This window comes from Myotis nattereri, assembly GCF_964212035.1.
Source record: "Myotis nattereri genome assembly, chromosome: 20".
In the NCBI taxonomy this organism is placed as follows: domain Eukaryota; kingdom Metazoa; phylum Chordata; class Mammalia; order Chiroptera; family Vespertilionidae; genus Myotis; species Myotis nattereri.
In genome coordinates this window covers 6,246,088-6,270,911 of record NC_138096.1, presented here as the reverse complement: position 1 = coordinate 6,270,911, position 24,824 = coordinate 6,246,088, and the positions used below count along the sequence as shown (strand labels likewise).

The 24,824-nt window shown below is 50.4% G+C and overlaps 2 protein-coding genes across 2 annotated transcripts in view; one reads left to right on the top strand and one right to left on the bottom strand.

The window, feature by feature from the left end:
• The window catches only part of CAPN2 (calpain 2), a 38,231-nt gene extending 35,385 nt beyond the window's left edge, over positions 1-2,846 (top strand). The window contains exon 21 of the mRNA XM_081114431.1: positions 1,918-2,846. Within this exon, the coding sequence (XP_080970557.1) occupies positions 1,918-1,941 (24 nt within the window). The 3' untranslated portion in view covers positions 1,942-2,846. The remainder of the gene's footprint in view (positions 1-1,917) is intronic.
• A 117-nt stretch (positions 2,847-2,963) lies between these two features.
• Positions 2,964-24,824, bottom strand: part of TP53BP2 (tumor protein p53 binding protein 2) — a 29,045-nt gene continuing 7,184 nt past the window's right edge. The window contains exons 3-17 of the mRNA XM_081114430.1: positions 22,743-22,825; positions 19,505-19,606; positions 17,564-17,738; positions 15,485-15,666; positions 14,757-14,921; positions 14,173-14,401; positions 12,905-13,006; positions 12,454-12,602; positions 11,486-11,945; positions 10,170-10,939; positions 9,133-9,270; positions 8,293-8,426; positions 7,061-7,227; positions 6,137-6,336; positions 2,964-3,722 (exon numbers count right to left, since the gene is read on the bottom strand). Coding sequence (XP_080970556.1) covers positions 3,681-3,722; positions 6,137-6,336; positions 7,061-7,227; positions 8,293-8,426; positions 9,133-9,270; positions 10,170-10,939; positions 11,486-11,945; positions 12,454-12,602; positions 12,905-13,006; positions 14,173-14,401; positions 14,757-14,921; positions 15,485-15,666; positions 17,564-17,738; positions 19,505-19,606; positions 22,743-22,825 — 3,098 coding nt within the window. The 3' untranslated portion in view covers positions 2,964-3,680. The remainder of the gene's footprint in view (positions 3,723-6,136; positions 6,337-7,060; positions 7,228-8,292; positions 8,427-9,132; positions 9,271-10,169; positions 10,940-11,485; positions 11,946-12,453; positions 12,603-12,904; positions 13,007-14,172; positions 14,402-14,756; positions 14,922-15,484; positions 15,667-17,563; positions 17,739-19,504; positions 19,607-22,742; positions 22,826-24,824) is intronic.

Sequence of the window (24,824 nt, the reverse complement as noted above, 5' to 3'; positions counted from 1 at the left end):
ACCCTGTAGATGAAATCCAAGTGCATTCTTAGAACAGATGAACTTAAAATAGCTGCTGAGAAAAATCACTTTCCTCTCCTTCTTCCCCCTTTAAAATAAAATAAACAGCCCAGCTGGTGTGGCTCAGTGGTGGAGCGTCAACCTATGAACCAGGAGGTCAGGGTTCGAGTCCTGGTCAGGGCACATGCCTAGGTTGCAGGCTCCATCCCCAGTGTGGGGCGTGCAGGAGGCAGCCAATCCATGACTCTCTTTCATCACTGATGTTTCTATCTCTCCCTCTCCCGGCCTCTCTGAAATCAATAAAAATATTTTTTTAAAAAATAAAATAAAACCCTTTAGTCTGCAGGCCAACGCTCTATCCACTGAGCCAAACCAGCTAGGGCTAAAAATATATTTTAAAAAATAAATTAAAATGAGCAATAGTAACTAAGCTTCCCTTAAGTAAGTACTGTGCTCCCATGTCTGGAACCCCAGCCAGGCCCACTTCTGGAATGCTCATCAACCCAAATTAAACTGGAATGCCAATGCCACACAATGCACAGTGTCCTCCCGCCATCCTGAAGACAGCAGCCTCTCCCCCATCCGAGAAAGAAGCCAGCTCGGGCACGCTTTCATTAGGGAACGGAGCAGCAAGGGCTGGGTCGGGGGGCAGTGCTGGGGGGGACAGGGGGTTGACCAAGTCCCCGTGGACCAGAGAGGAGCTAAGTCCTAAGAAGGCAACGCTTTCCCTTGAGTTTTGAAATCTAGAGAGAGCCAGCTATTTCTAGAGAAAGAGCTATTTGACTGCATGATGCATCCGCAGTACCTTTAGCCGACCGAAAGGATGCTTACTTAGCTGGTTACAAGTCACACGGTGCTCAGAACGCGGCAGCCCGGGAGACAGCCCTACCCCGAGATGGCGATCTCACGTGGAGGCCACACAACTGACACAACATGCCATCTGCTAAGTCCGGACACTCGAGCCCCTGTACCGTTGTTACTGGGAGCCCTACTCCTCCCCAGCTCCCACCCCACGCCGGCCAGCTGCCACCTCGGCCCACCCTCCCCACTTCCCAGGGAAACATCTGCCCCCGGCTCCCCTGCTGCCCTCAGCCGCCCCTTCCACAGGCGCCTAGAGCTGCCCACACCCTAGTCTTTGCTGAGGGTGAGCTACACCATGTCAAGTAAATCCCCTCGGTTTGCAGTCTGCTCAGCCCTGGCTGCAGGTGGCATCACCTGCTGACTCTGCCAAGTCCTGCTCTCCAGGGCCATCCAGCCGGTTCGGTCCGGATCCCTATTCGAGCTACCAGAAGTTCCAGTAAGAACCAAGGTTGAAAACCACTCGTTTAAGGGAGAGCCACACCCCAGATGACCAGCTGATGGGGCGAAACAGCGTGAAAGCCCCGGGTGGTCGCTCCGGGATGAGAGCATTGGCCTGGGCAACGAAGGGTCTCGGGTTCGATTCCCGGTCAAGGGCACGTACTGGGTTGCAGGCTCGACCTCCAGGCCCAGTCAGGACAGGTACAGGCGGCAACCAATCGAGCGTCTCTCCCACATCAATCTCTCTCCCCAGCCGCCCTCCCTCCCTTCCAGTCTCTCTAAAAATCAATAGAAAAAATACCCTCAGGTGAGGATTAACAACAACAAAAACCCCAGAGTGAGAATAATCCAGATGCTGTCCGAGTCGCACATTTCGTGTGTCTCATTCAACCCTGAATATAATTCACGACCATCTGCTTCAAGTATCAGCTTTTTACTAACCTGTGAAAAACTAGATTCTAGAAATCAGGTAGAAAAAAATATGAGTTGGCACACTGATATCTTAACCCTCGCTCAGCTTTTCTGGTACCAAGTCAGTCCTTCAGAATCATCTACAGGTAAGTTGCCTTTCATTTTAAAAATAGTCACTGAACTGATTTTTTTTCTCCTTCCTCCCAGTGGCTCTGTTTCTCAGTACTTTGAAGTTATACACAAATTTGCCTGAAGACTCCTCGTGAAAGAAAATCAGCCACGGACTAAGCTTTCACAGAGAAACTTTTATCCGGACCTCGATTACGGGAACATTTACTTAAACCGATGATTATAGCCGAACCTAACGATACCATTTGAGATAGGAAAAGATTTGCATATCGTTAGACTAAATGCAAGCGAGTCGCTTAACCCTCGACTGGCTCAAAGAAAGCTTTAAATCTGTACATAGGATACACTTTTTACTTTTACACACGGTCCCTTTAGAGCAATATTAAATCAGGTAAAAAACATAAAAATAAAAATGCAGGGGTTTTAACAGCTGAGCAAACATTCAGTCCATCTCAGAGGACACAGGGTCCTGCTGGGAATACTGAAAGCAACTTCCAGTTCAAAAATGCAGCTTCGACATTTACCAAAGAGCAGCTCAGGGCTCACCCGATCCCTTAAGTAAAATCGGAAATACTAGGACGATGGTCAACAGGGATGCTGTCAAGGCCCCTGGAGCCGGTGAGAACGCCCACCGCCGTCTCCGGTTAAACAGGAGGCGGTTTCCAGGACACCGACTGGCAGACAGTCAGTCTGAGATTCGAGTCCATGTGTATCCTACACTGAGCGTTAAAAATACCGAAGGGAGGCCACACGGGACCCAGGCGTCCAGCGTGCACACCTGTTGTGATGAAGACAAAACAAGCTGCTGCCTGCTCAAGCTCCCGCACTCAGCCACCTCCAGCGCCGCGCACGGACTGGGGGGGGTCGCACACGGACTGGGGGGGGTCGCGCAGTGAGTGGGGGGGTCGTTCCTCGGCTCCCCTGAGGCTGCGCTGACACTATGGGAATGCTGCCTTGTTGCCTTACCTGCCGAATGTGCTGTTAAATAAAGAGTCGCCTGGCACCGCAGTGCGTGCTGTGCTTCCTGGAGGCGTGGCGGGGCAGCCTGCTTCCCCTCTGACCCGGGTGACCCCGACTCCCAGGTGGGGGTGTGCATGACACGGAAACCAAACCAGAAGGCAGCGCAAAGTCCCACATTTACTTTTATTACAACTGTTTTCAAAGTCAGCTATGATCTTGCCAAGTATTATGGGTAAGTCTATAACAAGTCATTTCCAAGATACAAAAGGCAATAAATATAGATTCAAATGTGGCCTAAAAACAAGATTCCAAACCTAATTATCTGTAGTGTAGCTTGGTTTCAATATTTCAAATATATGCCTAATTCTTAAAATGCTACAAACACGTGTAACAATAAAGTCACTGCTCACTGGCTGCCAACCGCTCTTCACTGACAGGGCACGGGCGTGTGCACCTTCGAGCCTTCATGGGGCCCCCGAGGGCAGCTGGGGCCATCAGAGGTGGCCCAGGGTGGCCCGTGATGGCCCTGGTCCTTCCCGTGGGGGGACAGGCACAGGGGCAGGTGCTGGAAAACTCCAAGGGTCTCCCAGGAGCCCGACAAGGGCCTGCTTCTGGCGGAAAGAGGCAGTCGCTGTGTCTGAGTGCTCCTGGCACGCCTGTCCCAGCGCAGTGAGGCCACTTCCGCCTAAGCTCCACTTCCTGGTGCCGCCGTCCTGCACCAACAGGGAGTTCTTCCATCCTTCATTTCTTCCAGAGCATTCTCACGGCTCTCACGTTACGGCGTCATTGAAATAAGTCTTGTGAGATTGTGCCCAAAACAATCCTATGACTTCTTAGTGGTAACAGAGATTAGTTCTTCATTAACTACCTTCAATCAGGTTTCAGGCCAAGCTCCTCTGTCTTGGTTTAATTCTTGGGTACAGCTGTAAGAGAGTTTACAAGACGTTTACACACATACGAACATGGGGGAACACAGCTCAGGAAATATGGGGGTGGGGACTGGTGGGACAGGGAAGAAAATGAAAGAAAAGGGTTCCTTCTGCCTTGTGAAGCCCCCAGAGTTGCCCGAGGACACAAAGATTCACGTGTAGCAACTCTCAGCTCAGGGACACTCAGAAGCCACAGGGCCCCTTAGCAGGCACAACGCCACGGCAGGGACATGAAACCCACGATGCTCTCAGCGTGAGCTCCATCTGCACAGCGAACAAGTCTGGCGAGGATGCCGCCGGCTGCGGTGACCTGCAACATGCTAGGCCCCGCACCTGAAGCTCCCATTTCAAGGGAAACGTAAGAGATTCACGTCTCTTTCAACCTGATTCACTACGGACACAGCTCTGTGTCCCGGGACTCCAGGCTGTCAGGAGCCAAATGCCCTGACTCCAAGTCTACAGATCGAGGAGCGATAGGGGAGTGTTCTGTTTTAGGGTTTTGTGGGTGTGTGTTTTCCATAACAAGAGCTGGAGAGCAGTGTGTATGTGAAGGTCACAAGATCCCCCGTCGGGAAGCCAAGAGCAAGTCAAACTAGTAATTCAACTGGCGGCGGAACAAAAGCCCCCCTCCCCCCTCTCCCTCCCCCTCTCCTTCTCCCTCTCCTCTCACAAAGGGGAAAAGGTTTTACTGAAAGAAAGGAGTCAGACTTCCAGCCAAAACTGAAAAACTAACTGCAGGATCCACGTTATATAAAGGGTTATTTTTCTCTCCGAGAAAAGATGTTCAGCCAACACAATTTTCTAAACGCGTAGCTGAGCCGCTGGCTAAAAATTCAACATGTATGCAGTTTTTTTTTTTAAATTTCCAAGAAACAAACAAAGAATGTGGTGCGGAGGCCACTCCGGTCCAGAGGAGATTTCCACAGGACAGACTGCTCACCGCTGGGCCAAAAGGAGCTTCAGTGCAGCCCGTGATTCCAGAAGCTCTGAGCCACACGCACGGGCAGCCCCGCATCTGGGCCACGGCTTCCCGCTGGGAATCCCCCCCCCCAGCTTCCCCAACCCCTCGAGCCGCCACCACAGCACCTCTTTGTCAGGGACTAAAACAAGACCCAAATAAGCAACCAGCTCTCGGAGGCCGCAAGACACTGGAGAAGTCGGCGTTGGCTGGCTGGGGTTTGGCCGAGGGACAGTGGCGCTCAGACACGCATTTCTCTGCTGCTAAGGACTGAGCAGAGCGAGCGGGCTCGGAGAGCCACCTCCGTGTTGCTGCTTCACCGGGGAACTCAGAGCTTTGTAAAGGGCCCATGCCTGTTTCTTTTCGCTCCACGATCCTCTGTCATTTACGTTACACGAAGGAGCACTGGCTGTTGAATAATAAATCTTGCATCACAGGCAGCGTGGGGACGGGTGAAATCATTTAGGCTGCACAGCAGACAAGCAACAATGGAGAAGGGAGAGCCAGGAGGACAGGCTGGTCACCAGCTGGCTGGCCAGGCCCCGGCACAAGTCACTTTAACCAGCTCGGCCGCAGGGCGCCAGACAGAGGCTGGGGCAGGGCCTCGCTGCCAGTCGAAGCCCTAAGTGGGCACAGGCCATGTCTGCCCCACAGCTGATGGCAGTACCAACAGATCCACCTCCCAGCCACTGTCAGCACCTGCCCTACCCTCAGCCTCACCACCCGCCTCCCGCGGCGCCGGTCACCCAGGTCGCAGGGCTCGGGGCACCTGCCCGGAGTGGGAGCCGGGGCTACTGACCCGTGTGCTGTTCCGTGTAGGTGACATCGCCCTTCCGCCCTCAGACTCGCCTACTTCCCACCAACAGGCTCTGCAAGCACTTGTACCTTTAAGCTGGGAGCTCAGTTTCTCAATTAACTCACATTTCTCTGCCTGGTTCCCACGTCCACAGGCCCCAGGCCCCAAGCCCCAGGCGGCTCCTGCCAGGTCCACCAGGAGTTCCTCCCCCTCTTCCCTGGCCAGCCAGCCTCCTCCCCGAAGGCCCTGCTGAGTCTTACTGAGGGCGGCCCCCCTTCGTGTGCTCTTGGTTCATACGATCTTACTATTTTCTGAAACTTAAAATCAAGCAGCAGAGAAAGAACAATCCTGTTCGCTAGCAGAGCTGCAAATCCCGATTTAAACACTTTCATTTCCAGTGTCGGGAGCTCACTGCCCATCCGTTAGCTTTACCCCACCTGCACATGCGACAGGCCCTGACCGCCAGGCCTGGCAAACGTGGAAACGTGCACTTGGCCATCAACAGGAACCACTGGAGATGCGTCTAAACCTGTGACCATCAGCATTTCACATTCCATGTCCCGTGAGCGCAGGGCAGCCGGCTGCACTGAGCCCGTAACACCTGGCGTTTTCACCAAGCCCCCCGCAAAGCCTCGCCCGGGCCGGGGAACTCACCCCCAGCAGGTTGCGCGGGACGTAGCCCTCCTTGTCGTTCAGGCGCGCCCACCACCACTCCACCTCGTCCTCGTCCTCCCGCCGGAGGACGGTCATGCAGTCTCCCTCCTTCATGGGCAGCTCATCCTCGTTCTGAGGCTCGTAATCCCAGAGCGCGTAGATGACGCCTTTGTTCATGATGCCCATCTTCTCCTGGACGCCTGCAGCGGCGGGAAGACACGGCACAGGGAGTGAACGTGGAGCGGACCCCCTGCTGCAGGAGTCTGCGTGGGTACAAGCGGGCCCCTCGCACTTCTCCCTTAAACACCCGCACGCAGAGTCCCGGGCAGGGAGGGCGGCCGCAGAGCAGAGGGGACAGACAGACGAGGTCCCCGCGCTGCCGGCTCTAAGCCCGCACACTGGCCCCTGAGCACCTCTCCACACTAGTCTGCCTCCCCACACAGCCTTCTGCAAGCCCAGGGGTCGGAGAAGAACCGCCACAGGCGAGGACAGGAGCGCGAGCGGCATGCCGTCCCCTCCCAGCCGACCCCTAAGCACCAGGGCTCATCTGCTCCCTAAACCCGAGCGGACAGAGGGAAAAGCAGAGCGTGTAGCTGTTAAAGGGGTCGCTACCCATTCCCAAGTGGGGAAGGATGAACGAACCACATGTAACTACTGCGATGCAGGATGTGGCGAAAAGCCTGCACGCAGTCAACTCTACAGTAATGAGACTCCGAATTCTAAGACAGTGAAATCCACAAACTGGGGAGCGGAGAGTCCCGCAGCGCCCACTCTGTAGCGGAGCTTCTCCCCAGCCCCCTCTCTCCAGCCCTGCCCCCCTCCCCCTCGGGGTGCTGCTTGTGAGGGGTAGCGTGAGGGGTAACGGTCCTTACAGGGCGGGCACGGATTCACGGCGTGCTGCACGCACGTCTCACGCCTACGCACCGTACAGAAACTGGGAGCACTGCGTGTAGCCCTCCTCCATCTCCTCGCACTTGTCCGCGGCCGTCTGCATGTCGCTGTAGGTCATGGCAAACACGGCGGCCCCCGACTCCACCAGGAACTTACACACCTGGACGTTGTTGCAGGAGGCAGCGCAATGCAGGGGGGTCCTGTGGGGGCAGACAGCAGGGACTGGGAACGGTTCTTAACTGAACGGCACCTGCTGCGACCTGGTATCTGGAAAGGAAGTTCTTGAGTCGCGTCCACTAAGCCCCGCCTTCCGAGAACTCTTCACAGTTTCCTTTAAATCAGTTACACGCAGACGCCGAGCCCATCAGAGAGCCACAGCCACAGAGGAACACGTCCGAGTGCTGGGCTACATGGGCTGGAGCGGGAGGAGGAGAGGAGACTCAGGAAATGAGCGAAAGGACATGAAACCTGGGTAATAATCTAAACCAGGGTGAGATGTATATAGTTGGATGCTCTGAAGCTCCAGCTAATTATTCTGCCAGAGCAGAGGACCCGACAGTCTTCTCATTACAGACCTTTACTCGGAACATGTGCCTCGCTGTTAACGCCATCACCAACTCTCTCGCCAGCACGGCCATCGCTTTATCATGGACCGCCAGCGACCCCAGGCTGACAGGGAGGCAGCGCTGCTGCCCAGGCTCAGAAGAAGGGCTTGAGAAACTTTTAAAAAATATATATTTTTAATTGATTTCCGAAAGGGAGAGAGATAGAGGGATAGAAACATCAATGACGAGAGAGAATCACTGATTGGCTGCCTCCTGCACGCCCCCCACTGGGGGAGTGGGGGGGATCAAGCCCACAACCCGGGCATGTGCCCTTGGCTGGAATTGAACCTGGGACCCTGTAGTCCACAGGCCGACGCTATCCACTGAGCCAAACCTAGGGGTTGAGAATTTTAAGGAGGCCCTACAGTACATAGGATTCTGTTTCTTTACCCTTTTTCTCTCTCCCCTCTTCATTTCGTTCCTCTTGGGTACACGGGTTTAAAAAAGTGTACCCCCATCCCCAATCCAGACGCCATCACTAAAGTGTGGTGACTATAACGACAGGGTTTTTCAACTCCATGTTTTGTAATAGCGGGAAATTATATATAAGCTGAGCTCCCAACATGAAGGGAACAGGATGTTATCACACATTAAGAATTTGTTTCACAGTTAAATTTTTAAAAATGGACTAAAATATGCGGAGTTGCAAGGAAATCTCACCACCCATCGCTGTCAGCAGCATTTACGTTCACACCAAACTGCACCAGGAACTTCACAATCTCCGTGTGGCCGGCGCACACGGCGTTGTGGAGCGCCGTGATGCCCTCGTCGTTGGGCAGGCTCGGGTCCTCCACCTGGAAAGCAAGAAGGATGGGCGCTGCTCAAGTGTCTGCACACCTGAACCGCCACGGCGTCCTGGCTCTGCAGGATCCTGAGGACGGGAATAGACTCGTGGCCTTTTAAAAAATCGTAATTAAAGCCTACGAGAGCCAAGAAAACGATACCTAGAACAATTCTAGAAATAAGACAGACAAAACAGCCACGTTAAGTAGGCACTCGCTAAGAAAAGTCTTTTTTCTTCCCAAAAATTGAAGTAGAACCAGAAACTGTACCCGTAGAGTCATTTTTGTTTATTTACCCTCCAACTTTCCACCACAAATTAGTATCTAACTACAAGTGACATTTTCCATGGAAAGAAAAAAAGGTCAACTAAAAATATTTTAAATTGTAGGCTTCTGAACAGTAGGGACCACATCTGTAATTTAACAGTCTAGTATAAATCCACACAGGAGCATTGTTAAAGGAGGGAAAGGAACCCCCGAGAAAGCACAGGACTCGAGGGGGCCTGGTGGAGACTAACTTCTGCATCATCGAACACCCGACAGTCGCACCTTTAGAACAGCAACGCCTGCTTGGGAGCAAGTTCAAGAGTTCCTCTCAACAACCCCACCTCCCCCAAAAGAAAATTTAAAAATACAACTTCTCTATTGCAGCCTCCTGATCTGAGCTTTAAAGCAAACTATGATGTAAGGTCGTGTTTAAGAAACTGACCAATCATACCTCATAGATAATCCTCTGTACAAGGTCAAACTCTCCCTCCAGAGATGAATCTAGAAGCAAAGCCAGGGGGTTGAACTTCACCCTCATTCCGTGGGCAATTCGCTCAGAACCAGTCTTACGTAAGTTGGTCCTTTTGCCCTGCAGAAGAAAAGCGTGGAAAATTAAGGATCCTGCTCTAAGCAAGAGACTGATAAAAATGGGGAGAATAACATCTCAGCTGAGTTGGTAAAAGACACAAAAATATATTCAGCACTTTTTATGAAAGTACCACATTACTCAGAAGAGTATATAAACCACAACAGCTTAACCAATGTGCCCAAAGAACGTGACTTTCCAGAACCGAGTGAGATACATTTGGTCGTCCCTCCAGCAGGAACTGAGCTAAGAGGACCATCTCCAGTGACGGGAGGGCTGGTTTTCTGTCAAGTTCAAAACTAACCAAGACTGGCTTTTAAATTACCTACCTAACATGGTATAGCAAACCCCACGGTTCAACCGGGCAAGAGCTAACCCTAACCCTCACCCTCTCCCTTCCTCTCTCTCCAAAAATCAATAAAAATATTTTTTTAAAAAAACACAACGCTGTTTCCTTTCCATTTATAAGGTCGACTCTGTGTCAAAGAAATCCTATCTAATAAAAGAGTAATATGCAAATTAACCATCCCTCCACGACAAAGATGGCGGCACCCATAGTGACCGGGGTGGGATGCTGGTGGCGTCACCCTGGCAGCGCAAGCCCTGCATCTGCACCCAGCCACATGGAGGGAGGGGAAGGGCCTCGGACCTGAGGCCGGGCGAGGGACGCTGGCGTCGTTGCGGGCTGGGCTGAGGGATGCCCCCATGCACGAATTTCGTGCACCAGGCCTCTAGTTACAGAATAAAAAGACAAACTGCGGGGCACATGCGCTGCAGCGGGCAGTTTACACACCAGCCTTTGCAAATGGCTGCACACACTTGTGCTGCTTCGCCGAGTTTCACAATCAGCCCCTAGAAGAGCGACAAGGCCCCTGAAGCACCACGAGCACCACGTGACTTACCGGAGGCAGCGACACCTGCCCGGTGATCTCAGGCGGACGCAGGCTCCCGGAGTCTTCCCCCAGCCCCTCTGGCTCCCCCGAGGGGTACGGTGGCGGAGGGTAGGGGGGATACTCCTCCAGGTACACCTCCAGCAGGTGGGGAGCCTCTGGATTCGGTTCTTCCACGTTATTCGGGAAACTCGGGCTGGTGTCCGGGGCACCTTCGGACACATAATCCAGGCCCAGGGGAGGAGCTGGCACGTCACTGTTCGCTGTGCTGGTGTGGGCGGCCGCCTCCGGGGACACGGGCTCAGGGGCCAGACAGGCCACCTCCTTCTCCGGCTCTGCGTGTGCGTACGGGTTCTGGATTTCCATGGGGCTCTCGGGGCCGGCAGTCACTGCGCTCGCCGTGGCCGGGTAGGAGGGCACCGAGATGGTCTCCATGGCAGCGATGGTGGTCCGCTGGTACAGGAGCTTCTGAATGTTGGGCCCGTTGGGCCCCTCTGGCTCTGTGATGGAGCTGCGCTTCTTCAGGGGCCGGGGGGCGTTGGACAGTTTCTTCCGCAGAGCTTCGAGGTCAACGTCACTCTGGTTTCGGTAGGGATGTGACAGGAAAGGCAGTAACTTGGTGGGGCTGAGGGGCCGAGGAATCCTCTCGTTCTCGTGGCTCTCCGGAACGGAGGAGGCCGGCTCCGTGTCGGACTCCGGGCCACTGGGTTTGCCCTGGTTCCCGGAGTAAATGCTGTCCGGGGGCTGTGGGTTCTGGGCAGTGATCACAGGCTTGCCATAGACTGATCACAAAAGGAAAAAAGCTCCAATTAACGTCAGCTAAGCAACACTGGCAAGTCACAGCCACGGCTAACCATAACGAAGGCCTCTCTGAATCTCATGAAAGCGCCTCCACGGGCAGCTGCCCGATCGTCCAGGCACCAAGAGGACATTGGCCGCCTATGTGAACAGAGCCTCGTGCAGCGCACACCGCGGGCGTCTGTCCCGAGTCCCCACTGAGCCCTGTGTCCTCAGCTCTGAAGGAGCCCTCGGGGAGTGGGAGCAGATGCCCCCGGGCAACCACCACCAGCAGGCTCTGTCTCTCCTATCGATTTTGTTCCTCTATTTTACTCCGTGTTTCGAAGTATTCACTACTATCACTGCAGTCAGTGGCTGATGTTTAGCAGAAACTCACATTTTAAACTGCCAATCAAGACCAAAAGCCACGATGAAACAAAACTCACAGAAAAACATCAGTGAGACGGGACAAGTCCCTTGGCTTCCTGGCGGGTGACAGCCCTGGTGGGACTGCCATCACCCACGCGGGTGAAAGGAGGGGAGGAGCTTACCGCTGGGGAAGTGCGGCCCTCGGGGCTGCGCCTTGGTCAGGGCGCTCTGCACAGCCTGCTGGAAGCTCTTCCCAGGCGCCTGGTGCTGGGTGTACATGGAGTAGATGGAGCTGGCCGCCACCGTCTGCGGCCTCCGGAAGGGAGGCAGGCCGGCCTCCTTGGAGGGCTGCGGCGTGAAGGGCCGCACAGCCGCGGCCGGTGGGCTCTCCTGCTTGGCGCCGGGCACGAGGGCTGGGTCCTGGCCGCCCGACGGTGCGCCGGGGGCCAGCAGGCCCCTCTGCGGCTGCCCCGCAGGCTTGGGCTTATTTCCCACGGACGCCACGGCTGCGGACAACTGCAGAGGGTTCCCGTCGGGCTTCATGTCTGACGGGGACACACTGGTTTGTCCAAAATAAGGCAAGTTGATCTGCTTGGGTTTTGATGGAACAGGAGGTGGTACTTTCCCATTTTTATTTGCAGCCTGTAAGACACACACATACACACACACACACACACACACAGAGTCAGTAAAAATACTGAGCAACTGGGCACACGGATGGTTGAGATGACCCAACTGCACAGATGCAAGTAAACACTAAACCTCCTAGCTCCACACGTTTAATCATTCTCATTTAACTCCTAAGTCTCTGAACTGAGGCATGGTTTACGTGGGCTCAGTAACGCAGAGCAGTTCCCACGAGGAACCACCCCGCTGTGCCCACTTCTGTCCCGGCTGGTAACTGAGCAGACACACTGGATGTTCTCCTTTGCACTCGTGTTTCTTAGAGAATCACATGAAATACGGCCCAGACGCAGGTAGGTCAGCTGCCCCCGTCGGTGTGACACCGCACACAGACTCACTGCCCAGGACAGAGGCTGCGTGTTTCCTGACCTCCCAGGTGTCATTGCCGCTTCCTACCCCCCCACCTCGCCCTGTAACCCTTCTAACACCAGCGGGCTCTACCCCTGGATGTGCCCACACCCCGTACCTGCGCGTCCCGCAGGATGTCCTCGCTGCTCTGGTTCTTCCTCAGGGACCCGAAGGCGGGGGGCGCAGCCGCCTGGTCGACCGTGTCGAACATGGAGAAGGGGCGCACTTTCTTCTCCTTCTCCCTCGGCGGAACCTCTCCATCATCAGCTGAAGAAAACAGAAGAAAGAAAATCACACTGATATTCAAACTGTTTGTAATAGAACTTCTTATTCACATGTCAGTTTCCCTCCTCCATCTCTTTGGAACCCTGCATTCAGTAATTGTAAATTAAGGTGATTGAGAAATAACCCAGACACGACAATGCTGGCATTGCCTTCGTTCCCTGGCTAAGGGTGATCTGCAAATAAACCCCGCCCCTGGCTTTAACACTAGAAACAAACCACCTGAAAAGAACTCCCGGCACCTTGAGAAGCCCAAGCAGAAAGCTGGGAGCAGCGCCGAGCCTCACCTGGGTCGGGCGCACTCCCGGCGCCTTTTGGGGCAGAGGCCTGGCTCGGGAAGAGGTCTGCGTGGGGACTCCAGTCGGGGCCGAGCGAATGGACTTTAGAGCCTAGAACACAGAAAAGCAGCCACAATAACCTGGGTTCTAAAGAGGTTTTAATGATTCCTTTGCTGCTAAGAAATGGAATCTCTAAAAAACAGCTTTAAATTTCAGAGTCAACCATCCCAGCAAACTTATTTAGAAAATGTTAGGGTGCACATTTTTAATTTAAAATGGTCTCCCTCCCTCAAACAATTTAAAACTAATCGTGGCAAGTGGAAAGCCTGCCAACAAGGACACATGGCTCTCCGCTGGGTAAGAAAATGTCACCATCACTCCCAGAAAACGATTTCTATTTAGCAGGCCGAGGGCTCCCTAACGACACCAAAAGCACACACTATAATAGGCAAAAAAATGAAAATAAGCCATAACTTGGACTAGTCTTGCCCAAATCAGTGTATTCAGGATTTTCCTACACCAGGACTGAAGTTTCAAAGCTTTTCTTTTTCCTTACAGAAACAACACAAAAGCACCTCTACAAAAACTCACAGGTGCCACACTGCTTCACAGTGGCCATTACGGCAAAATAATAACTAAGTGAGCAAAAGCATGCACGTGATAGTGGCAGGGGATGAGACAATACTGTTATCTTTTCTCCCGTGTTTACCCTCCTCTTCCACGGTTCTCCCTTCATCTTCCTCCTATTACAGACCTCGGCTAGTCCCTCCCAAGCACCTGGGGACGACCGGGGATGCAAAGCCCACTAACTAAGGAGCCTGTTACTCACACTTTCCCTCCCAACAGGCTGACCTTGATCCTCGCATCATCACCGGGCAGGTGCTCAAGCACACGCACATCTGAGATAAACATGACTTACCAACAGGGAACTCACCACCTTGCGCTCTGCAAAGTCAACACCATCAACCACATCGATGGTGTTTTCACACAGACAGCTGGTTCCCAGTTACTAACATTCGATCACAGTTTCCTTGTTCACAAGGAGGAATTCAATACAGTTTTCGGATTTGCAAAGACAGTACATTCTGCTTCCCTTCCTGACCAGAACTGTGTCACTCAGGGCTAAGAACCCTATCGCCCAGCAATGAATACAGGGGATCCTTAGAATCTGAACACGAGCAGGGACAGGAAGACGTTGTTGTAAAACTCCCGCTTGGGAAACGCAGCAGCGAGGGCGGGAGGCGGGGCTGTGGCAGGACGTGCGTGACGGGCTTTACCTTTAGTCTGCGCGGCGGCCCCAGATCGCATGTTGGGCAGGGTGTGGACTTTCATGGGCCCCTCCGCAGGCTGCATGGCCAAGGGTCCATCGGGCAGTGCCGGCTTCACCAGCAGTTCCGGCCGGGAGGGCATCCGGGGCATGGTGGACGACTGGATGTAGGGACCCACGGCAGCCACACGACTTGGCGCCGACACGCCTGGCGGAGGCAGGTTCCCATCAGGTGAAACCTTCGGAGGAAGCACAGGTCCTTCAGGATCACAAGGCAGATGGCATCCAGGAAAGGCTGGGAAATGTTCGTCGTGTTTAACAATCAGCTCTAGCCAGAGCCTACTAGAAACTCCCAAACAAAAGCACCGCTCAGTGAGCTCTCCCCACCCTTATTACAAGTATCAGCGAGAAAACCGGAGCCACGCAGGTCGGAACGGCAACAGGCACAAGAAGATGGGTCACGTCTGAGCAGCTCTGAGCACCGCCTCTCCGCAGAGGGCACAGCCAGCACTGACCACGGAGCCGCTGCCGAGAACTGGCCGCCCGGGGCTGGCCTCCCCCCCTCCTCCCGCCCACAGCCAGCAGCCCACGCACGGGGAGGTTCTCCTTCTGCTGCAGCGCCGCCTTCTTCTTCCACAGCCGGTCCCGCAGCTCATTCACACGCTTGTCCATCACCGCCACCTCTGAATTGCGCTTATTCAAACACTCCCTCTGTTGTTGCAGCTTGGCATTCTGCTCCTGATTCAGTTTGTTTCGTAACTGAATAAAACGGGGGACAACAAAAAAAGGTAGTCAAAGAGGAGGAAGAAAAAGTTCTCACACGGAGTCCCAGGGGCCACTATTACATAATTTCTAAAAGTGTAAGGTCTCCTGCCCACTGTCCCACCCCTCCTTTCTCATCTCGAGGTTTCTAGTCCAGTGCAGACCACAGGCTGTGGCTCGGAGGACTGCCTCTGATGGCCAGTGCGAGGGACTGGACAGTTTATTCTAGATGCGTCGGGGCTAAGGTCTTCTCCCCTTCATCTCCTTAAAGCAGCGGTTCTCAACCTGTGAGTCGCGACCCCTGAAAATACATCCTGCATATCAGATATTTACATTATGATTCATAACAGGAGCAAAATTACAGTGATGAAGTAGCAACGAAAATAATTTTACGGTTGGGGGGTCACCACAACATGAGGAACTGTATTAAAGGGTCGCGGCATTAGGAAGGTTGAGAACCACTGCGAGGAAAAGACGTGGAAATCCAGCACTTTCTGCCACGCAGAAGGACCATGTGTGGCAGGGGAGGCGGCTGTTGTGCGTCACAGCAGCCAGGGTACCTGTAGCTCCTTGTACAGCCGGTCGAGCTCGGCCACGGCAGACTGGTTGTCATGGTGGCCGTCGATCCTGCCGTTCTTGAGCATCTCGAGCTGCCTCGTCAGCTCCTCAACTTTGGACATGGCCAGGACGAGCTCCCTCTGCTTCTGCTGGAACAGACTGTTCATCTGCTCAATTTCCTCCACTGGAAAGAGGAGAAAAAGCAACAATCACTGAAAAGAAATGGAAGAATGGACCACTTCCCAGCGAGCAGCTTCCCAGTGAACTTCCTAACAAAAAGGAGAGGAATTTTCCAGACGTGTCCTAGGCCAACCTAGTGGTGTTTTGTTGTTGTTTTTAATATATTTTCATTATGATTTCAGAGAGGAAGGAAGAGGGAGAGACAGAAACATCAACAACAAGAGAGAATCATTGATCGGCTGCCTCCTGTATGCCCCCTACTGGGGATGGAGCCTGCAACCCGGGCAATGTGCCCTGACCGGGAATCAGACTGTGGCCTCCTGGTTCATAGGTCAATTCTCAAACAGGCCCACACCCAGACACATCATCATTAAAATGCCAAAATTTAAAGGAAAAGAGAGGATCTTTTAAAGGCAGCAAGAGAAAAGCAATTTGTTACCTACAAAGGAGCTCCCATAGGCTGTCAGCTGATTACTTATCAGAAACTCTACAGGCCAGAAGGGAATGGCATGACGTATTCAAGGTAATGAAAAGCAAGATCTGAAACCAAGATTACTATATCCAGCAAGGCTATAATTCAAAATAGATGGTGAAATAAAGACCTTCCCAGACAAAAAAAGGGTAAAGGGAGATTATCACCACCAAACCAGCACTGCAAGAAATGCTGAAGGGACAGCTGTAATGAGAAGAAATATAGAGTGAGAAGCATAGATATAAAAAATTAAAATGGTAATAAAAAATACCTACCAATAATAACCTTAAATGTAAATGGATTAAAAGCCCCAATAAGAAGACATGGGGTAGCTGAATGGATACAAAAGCATGAACCAATTATATGCTGTCTACAAGAGACCCACCTCAGAACAAAAGACTCACACAGGATGAAAGTGAAGGGATGGGAAAAAAATTCTCCTTGCAAATGGAAAAGAAAAAAAGAGCTGGGGTAGCAACACTCATATCTGACAAAACAGACTTCAAAATGAAGGCGTCACAAAAGACAAGAAAGGTCACTACAGAGTACTAAAGGCACTGATCCAACAGGAGGTATGACCCTGATAAACATATATGCACCCAATATAGGAGCACCTCATTATATAAAAAACTTCTAGAGGACTTTAAGGGAGAGACTGACAGCAATACAGTCATAGTAGGGGACCTTAACACCCCACTGACTTCACCGGATAGATCTTCCAGACAAAAAATTAACCAGGAGACAATGACACTAAAGGATACACTAGATCCGATTTAACTGACATTTATAGGACAGTTCATCCCCAAACTGCAGAATATACATTCTTCTCAAGTGCACATGGATCATTCTCAAAGACAGACCACATGTTAGGACACAAAACTGAAGCATAGAATAGACTGTGGAATCTCAGAGGGAAGGAGGAGGTAGGTGGGTGGGTGGGTGGGAAGAGATCAACCGAAGACCTTGTGTGCATGTGTGTATAACCCATGGACACAGACAACAGGGTGGTGAAGGCCTGGGGCTGGGGACAGAGCGGGCTAGAAGGGGCCAATGGGGGAAAAGGGGACATGTGTAATACTTTCAACAATAAAGATTTAATTTTTTTAAATCACTAACATTTTAATGTAAATGGTCACATAACTGATGGAGTTATTATATGACTAAAAATCCTTGCCTTCATCTGATTTGCAATCAGAAAATATTTAGAGGAAAAAAACTACTTCATTTTCCAAAGGTAAGTTTAGAAACTTCTCTAAACATTCAACAACTCAATTCAATTCAGAGGAGCCAGCGACATCCAAAACCTTCTTTTAAAGTTATCTACATACAGAGCCTCATCTTATTCCTCTTTCCTACAAGTTTATAGACTTCCTACCCCGACGTGTTCAACGTGCGGCCTTTGGAGCCGATACCTGTCGGGGCCACTCACCGAGCCTCCCGTTGCTCAGCCTCTTCTGCTCCACGTGGCCTTTGAGCGCTCTCACTTTCTTCAGCTTCGCTTCCTGGTTCTCGGCGATCTCCTTCAGCCTCCGGAGCTTCTCCTGCTCGGCAGCCTGCTGCTGCTGCCGCTGATCCTGCTGCTTCAGAAACTTCAAGCGCTGTTCCTAAAGGTGAAAGCCACCATCAGGTCGTATCACTGTCAGCAGGGATCCCACCAACCCCCAAATAATCTCACCAGAACCCCGAGACGCCGGGGCCGAGGCGCACCAGCGCACTGCTCTGCCCTGTACACGCCATCAGACCAGCGGGGCCCACCCCCAGAATCCCTTGGGGGTAAGATCCAAAACGCAGATTCCTAATCCAAGTGGTTCTCCCAGCAAGCAGGGAGCCTTGAACCCATTTTTATGCACCACAGCTACAATGTAAGAGGGAGCTCCTGAAGGGGGCCGTCTAGGGAAGCTGTTAAGTGATAAGCTGTGGAGTCAAATTCGGGTTCAGACCCGAGCTCGTCACTCTTTAGCTATGAGACTGCGGCCACTCACATATGCTCAGCATGTACACAAGTCTGTTTCTTCATCCATGAGATGATCAGTAACTACCTCGCGGGGCCCCGTGAGGATTACATGAAACGTGAAATGTAACCCTCTTTGTACCTTACATCCTTAATACACACTCAATAAATACACTACCTACCCCCTGTAGGAAACTGCACTGTGCAGCTTTACATCTTATTTCTAGAATATTCAATGCTTCAAGTAAACTGATAGAGCTACACAATCTATAATGAAGGGTAAACTTCACAAAATGCCTAAAACATATGTCACACAGAAATCGTTTCAAAATAAGAGGTTTCTTCCATTAACCTTCTTATTTGAATTTATGTCTTTACTACTCAAGGAATGATACCCTCACAGCGTCACCTAGGAGCTTGTGAAACACAAAATTTCAGACCCAACCCAGACCTACTGAATCAGAGCCTGTATTTTTAGCAAGAGGCCTGGGTGAGCCACGTGCGTTTTGAAGTGTGAGGAGCCACGAGACGCGTGACTCTGAGAAAGCGGGGTCCGCATGGGGAGGAAGCCCAGGGGAATCCCGCGGAGGCTGGGTGTGGTGAGCGCTGCCTTCCAGAATCCTGGCCGTCACGTGACTTGCTGTCAAGCCGCCCCTGCCGGCCCCCTGCAGGGAACCTGGTCACTGAGGGGCGGGCCAGCTGCGGATCCTGGGAGTTTAGGCCAGGGGCGGGCAGACCACAGCCCCCGGCCAGTCCCGCCTGCAGTTTCCCTGGGACACGGCCACCCCTCGGCTGCCTATGGCTGCTTCTTGCTACAACTGCAGACCGAGACAGCGCGACCTGCGGAGACTAAAGTGGTTCCTCGAGAGCCCTTCCCAGCGTCTGCTGCCACCGGCTGCAGCCTGGAGGCCGGGCTGGCAGGAGAGCCAGCAGGGAGCTGGTGTGACCGTCATGGGCAGGCGTCTGCTGGCTCCCTCGGTCAGGCCAGGACTGGGATTGGCTTGTGGGTGGAGAACGTCCCCAAAGTAAAGGCAAGCAGCCTGTTCTGGGCATGGGAGGGGCAGTGTTAGCATCCGTAGATGGGACATTTCTCTTTGAAGCCACGACTCAGGGCAAACTTAGCCCACAGCTCCTGCTGGCCACGTTCAAGGTTCCTACCACCGCCCTCTCTCACTGACACCGACACAGCTTGTCATTTCATCAGAATCAGGGGCAGGAAGATCCCGAGCAACGGGATGATCAGGGGTTTCCACCAAAAGCTGCAGTGAAGAGGAGAAGGCACCGCCCAGCAGGTGGCCTGGGGTTCAGAGCGCACGTCCTGTCTGTGAGGTAACTGGCGTCACAATGAGGGTGCACTGTCAACAGCCCGGCGCGCACACTGGCACGGCGGCCCGTCAGGCTCTTCACACAAGACGTTACCTTCGTCGCCAGTATCTGCTGCTGGGCCTCTATCTGCTGCTGCTGGCGAGATGCCATTTCCTGGAGCTCAGCGAGGGTCAGATCCATCCTAGGACTATTAACCTGAGAGAGAAAACAAGCCAGGCACATGGGTGAGCGCAGAGACTGCGCACGGAGTCTAGCTGTGCTATGGACAAGCCTCACCTGAACCAACCAGGCACCATTATTCAGCCATTTCCTTCCATGATATTAAAGAGACCATTGATTTTCTACATCAACACCTCCCCCCCGTTGACTTATTACTAAGTTAAGGTATAAAACATACTAACATACAGACCAACACTTTTATTTTAAATAAAATAAAATATTTTATTTTAAAACTATTTAAACTTAAATAGTTTCAATAGTCAGTAACATAAGTGGAACAATTTAGAAAAACCCTGTTCTGTAACTTATATCAGAAAGTAGTGTTTGATCATGTTAAACGTGATGGATGGGCATTGGCGGCAAATCTAAAATAGTCATCAGACCACCATCAAAAAATATGACACTGGCATTAAAAAATGTCAAGAAACACTGGATCATCAGGAACAAAAGGCAAGATGTCTACTCCCAAAACCTCTACTCAACATGGCCCTAGAAGTTCTAGCCAGTGCAATAGAACAAGAAAGAGAAATAAACTGTATCCAGATTGGGGAGGAAGGAGTTAAGCTGTCATTAACTTATAGACAACATCATCATCTGTAAAGAACTGTAAGAAAACTATTAGAACAATAAGTTACTTAGCAAGATAGCAAGATAAAAAAAATCAATATGCCAAAAATCAATCACCTTTCTATATATTAGGAAAACCAGAAGTTGAAAATTTTTTTAACCAGTTAACTGCCATGTGTCCAAAACGGAAACCATCCCCACACGTCACAATATTTTGAACTTAATAAAAAAAAATCAATTTGCAGTGAGTATTATAAAAATAAGTATATTACTCACAATGAGGGTGTTCTTGAATATTTTCAGCTGAAAATTCTCACGAAAAATGGTTTTAAAGTTGGTCAGGGCTGCCACGTAGGGAAAACATTATTTTCATAGACGTGCGTGGCGTGTGAGGAAGGTCTGACGCTTATGGCGTGCAATGGGTTAAATACTGGTTATAATGCCATACAAAATAGCCAGTACTGAGGAATAAATTTAACAGGAGCTATGCAAGACCTATATACTGAAAACCTCAAAACACTGCTGAGAGAAAGAAGACCCCAACAAACGGAGACAGAGCCTGGTCTCATGAATGGAAAAGCTCAACACTGTCAAGATGGCAATTCTTCCCACACTAACCTACAGAGTCAATGGACTCCCAACCAATATTCCCGCAGGCTTTTTGTATAAACTGACGAGAGAATTCTAAAATTCCATGTGAAAATACAAAGGATCTAGAATAGCCAAAACAGCCTTGACAAGGCTGCCTCACTTTAAGGCTTACAGTGTTTGGGTAACCAGTCCAGTGTGGTACTGATGCCAAGATAAACAGACCAATGGAAGAAAAGAGCACAGAACAGACCCACACACGTGGGGCAACGGATTTTAGACAAAGGTGCAGGGGCAACTGAGTGGCGAAAGAATAGTCTTTTCAACAAATACAGATTGTACAACTGGATACCCATATGCCAAAAAGAAAACTTTTATTCCCTCACACATGGAAATGCTAATTCAAAATGGATTATAAACCTAAATGTAAAACCTAAAACGACAAAACCAAAATTAAGAACAAGTCACAGACTGCAAAAAATATTTTCAAATCTTATTTCTAATCAAAGACTTGGGTGCAAAATATATAAAGAACTCTCCAATTCAATTAGAAAATAAATAACCCAATAAAAAAAATGAGCAAAAAAAGAAAAGAAAAAAATATGAGCAAAAGAGTTGAACAAATACTTCACCAAATAAGATACAAACGGTAAACACATGAAAATATAGCCAACACTATTAGCCATTACAGAAATACAAATTAAAACCCCAATGTAATACCAGCTCACACCTATTAGCCAACATTAAAAGGACTGACCATGCCAGATGTTGGTGAGGATGTGAAAAATAAAGCAATAGCTTTGGAAAAGTTGGGCAGCTTCTTAAAAAGTTAACATACACCAACCATTTCATCCAGTCATTCCACTCCAGTATTTACTCAAGAAAAATAAAAGCGCTTGTCCACACAGACTTGTACCAAATGCTCACAGCAGCTTGACATGGAACAGCCAAAACGGGAAACAACGCAAATGTCTACCAGCAGGTGAATGCATAACCCAGCTGTGGTACATCCGGGCACTGCAACCCCTCTCAGCAACGGAAAGGAATTAACTACTGGTAGACACAACAGAGGATGACTCTCAAATAATTATGCCGAGAGAACTCAGACAAAAAGAGTACATGCTGGAGAAGATTCTAGAAAACACAACTAACTTGTAGAGACAGAAAGTGGACCCACTGGCGGTTCCGTGAGGGTGAGGAGAGGACACGAGGGGACTTGGGGTGACGGGGATTTTCGTGGCTGTGGCTATGGTGACGGTTTCAGAGGTGTGTGCAGTATGTCAGACATTCTCAAATGTGTATCTGAAATGTGTAGTTAACTGCATGTTGATTATACATCAATAAAGCTGTTTTTTACAAAAAATACCCAGTGAAGGGAAAAGATACATATTGTCAAGAAGCACCCAAATCCTGTTAATGCTTAAGACCCTGCTTGTCCTCCAGGTCAGCCGTTCACAGTCAGACCTGGGAAAAGATGGAGCAGGAGCAAATGCCACTTCAGATGCCCTGGACCCTAACATGAGGTCACTGCAGGTGGGAGAAGGCCGTCTAGCCAATCCCCACAGCATCAGGAATCCTGCGCTCCGAAAAGAAGACGTGTGAGGGCACCCCAAAGATGCTGCTGACATTCATACGCAAGAGCAAAAGCGCTGGTAAATAACTTCCATTTTTCTAGAAACATGACAGCAACAAACACAATCATCCCCAAACAAATACTTCCTCACACATGCGCTCTACATGTTTTGTTCTGAATTGTATATTCAGCGTCTAACTTCTTTCAATAGTCAGCACGGAGAGAGCATGGAAATGAACTGTTTCTATGAGATAAATATAAAATAACCTTTGAAAAAGGGCTGTTCTTAATAACCCACTGAATAACAAGTAACGACGAGCGAGCTTTAAAGGTTTAAAGGCAGCAGCGCTGTGGGATCGCTTAGCAGGGGGAACAGGTACTCACCCCGTTCTCCTTCCTCCGATGGTCACCAGGAACTTTCACGCCATTTCTCCTCAAAGCTGGGTCCTGAGGCCGTGGTCCACTCACTAAGCACAAAATCCCAAACTAAGCATTAAATCAGGGTCGCAGATACTCCAAGTGCCAGTCCGTTTCTTAGCTCTGTGACCGCTGCCCTTTGATATTTTAAGTTGAAAGGAAACTTCAAACAAAATCTTTTCTAATAGCGACAGCCCTGAGGTCTCGAATTCAGCCTGTTTGGGGAAGCCGATCTCGGAACAGTGAACAGTGAACTTTACTAAACACCTCTTGCTAACTCTTCCCTAGGAAAGCTGCATGATTCAGAGACCAGAAGAGGGGGAAATGTAACAAAATAAATGTACTTCTCATTATGGGTGAATCACACCATTCGCTCAGAGTAGCTCCCCCTAGTTCTCCATTTAGCTCCTCGGAGTGAAATCAGAAACAGTTTCATGGAAAGAATTAAGTGAGCATTATATCAATCCGTCCTGTGCTCACTGAGGCTGTTTTGTAACATACATGGGAAGGAAGCAATTGAAAATACAAGTGGTATTTTGAATATTTGGCTTACTTGAGGGCATTTTGTGGTAATTCTTAAGTACTATGAAGTACTTCCCATTTATTTAAGTAAAAATCTTGCATTTTCTTAGTTTGGGAAAGTACTAACTGGAAAACACTGTATTCTGTTTTGGCTAAAACAAATGTTTTAAGTTAAAATATATGGGTCTCTCAGCATCACTTAATGCATTATAAGGGAATATAGTCTTAATTTAAACAGATACATCGTAAGAAACAGATAATATCAACAAAGAGAATTTTTTAAATAAGTGAAATTAAGCTACTATTTATACTTCCAGAAATTAGAAAGGTTATTAAATTATCAAGAAATTTTTTGAGCCAGAACCGGTTTGGCTCAGTGGATAGAGCGTCGGCCTGCGGACTCAAGGGTCCCGGGTTTGATTCCGGTCAAGGGCATGTACCTTGGTTGCGGGCACATCCCCAGTGGGGGGCGTGCAGGAGGCGGCTGATCAATGTTTCTCTCTCATTGATGTTTCTGGCTCTCTATCCCTCTCCCTTCCTCTCTGTAAAAAATCAATAAAATATATTTTAAAAAAAAAATTTTTTTTTGAATCAAATGTCTACTGAATCTGCCTAAAGCTTACCACAAATTCCCGTGCCAGTAATACGATATGATATCCTCAGACCCCGGGGTCACACCATCCCTAGCCCTAATGTGCTAGCTTTATTTATTTACTTATTTATAACATATTTTTATTGATTTCATAGAGGAAGGAAGGGGGAGAGATAGAAACATCAATGATGAGAGAGAACCATTGATTGGCTGCCTCCTGCACGCCCCCCACTGGGGAACGAACCTGCAAATTGGGCATGTGCCCTTGACTGGAATCGAACCTGGGACCCTTCAGTCTGCAGGCCGACACTCTATCCACTGAGCCAAATGGGCTAAGACTGTGTTAGCTTTATTTTTATAACACTGTTCAATTCTCTGAGAAAATAGCTCCAGGATCGGCCACACTATTTCTGCAAGAAAAATAAACCTCCCGTTTAGGAATGACTGCTGTCTTCGCTGCCTCACAGGCAGCCCCACCAGTCCCTTCCCGGCCATGCAGTTCCACAGTTAGAGTGCCAGGCGAGAGCTTTAAGAATAGTTCCGCCCATTCCGGGTCCCAGGTCCGGTGAGACTGGCAGAAGACCATAGTGACAGCCTCCCAACCCGTAACCTCGCCGTTCCCACTAAGGAGGACACGGACAAGCAGCCCTGCTCTACCCCAAGTCAGACACCGTGTGGCACTGGAGTTTGTGACAACGTGAAACAGCTCCCTCCCCTTCCGATGCTACTCTCACGTTACAGACACACCGACACTGCACATCACACTATCGCAAGGCCGTTTAATAATTCAGCCAGGACGACACGGGCGGACATTTGAACTGGCAGGTGAGTGGGTAAAGTCCAACTCCTTTCTTACAAGAGGATGCGTGCAGCAACGTAAACAAAGAACAAAATAAAAACGAGATGCAGGTGCCAGTTTAAAGCTACAGAAGAAC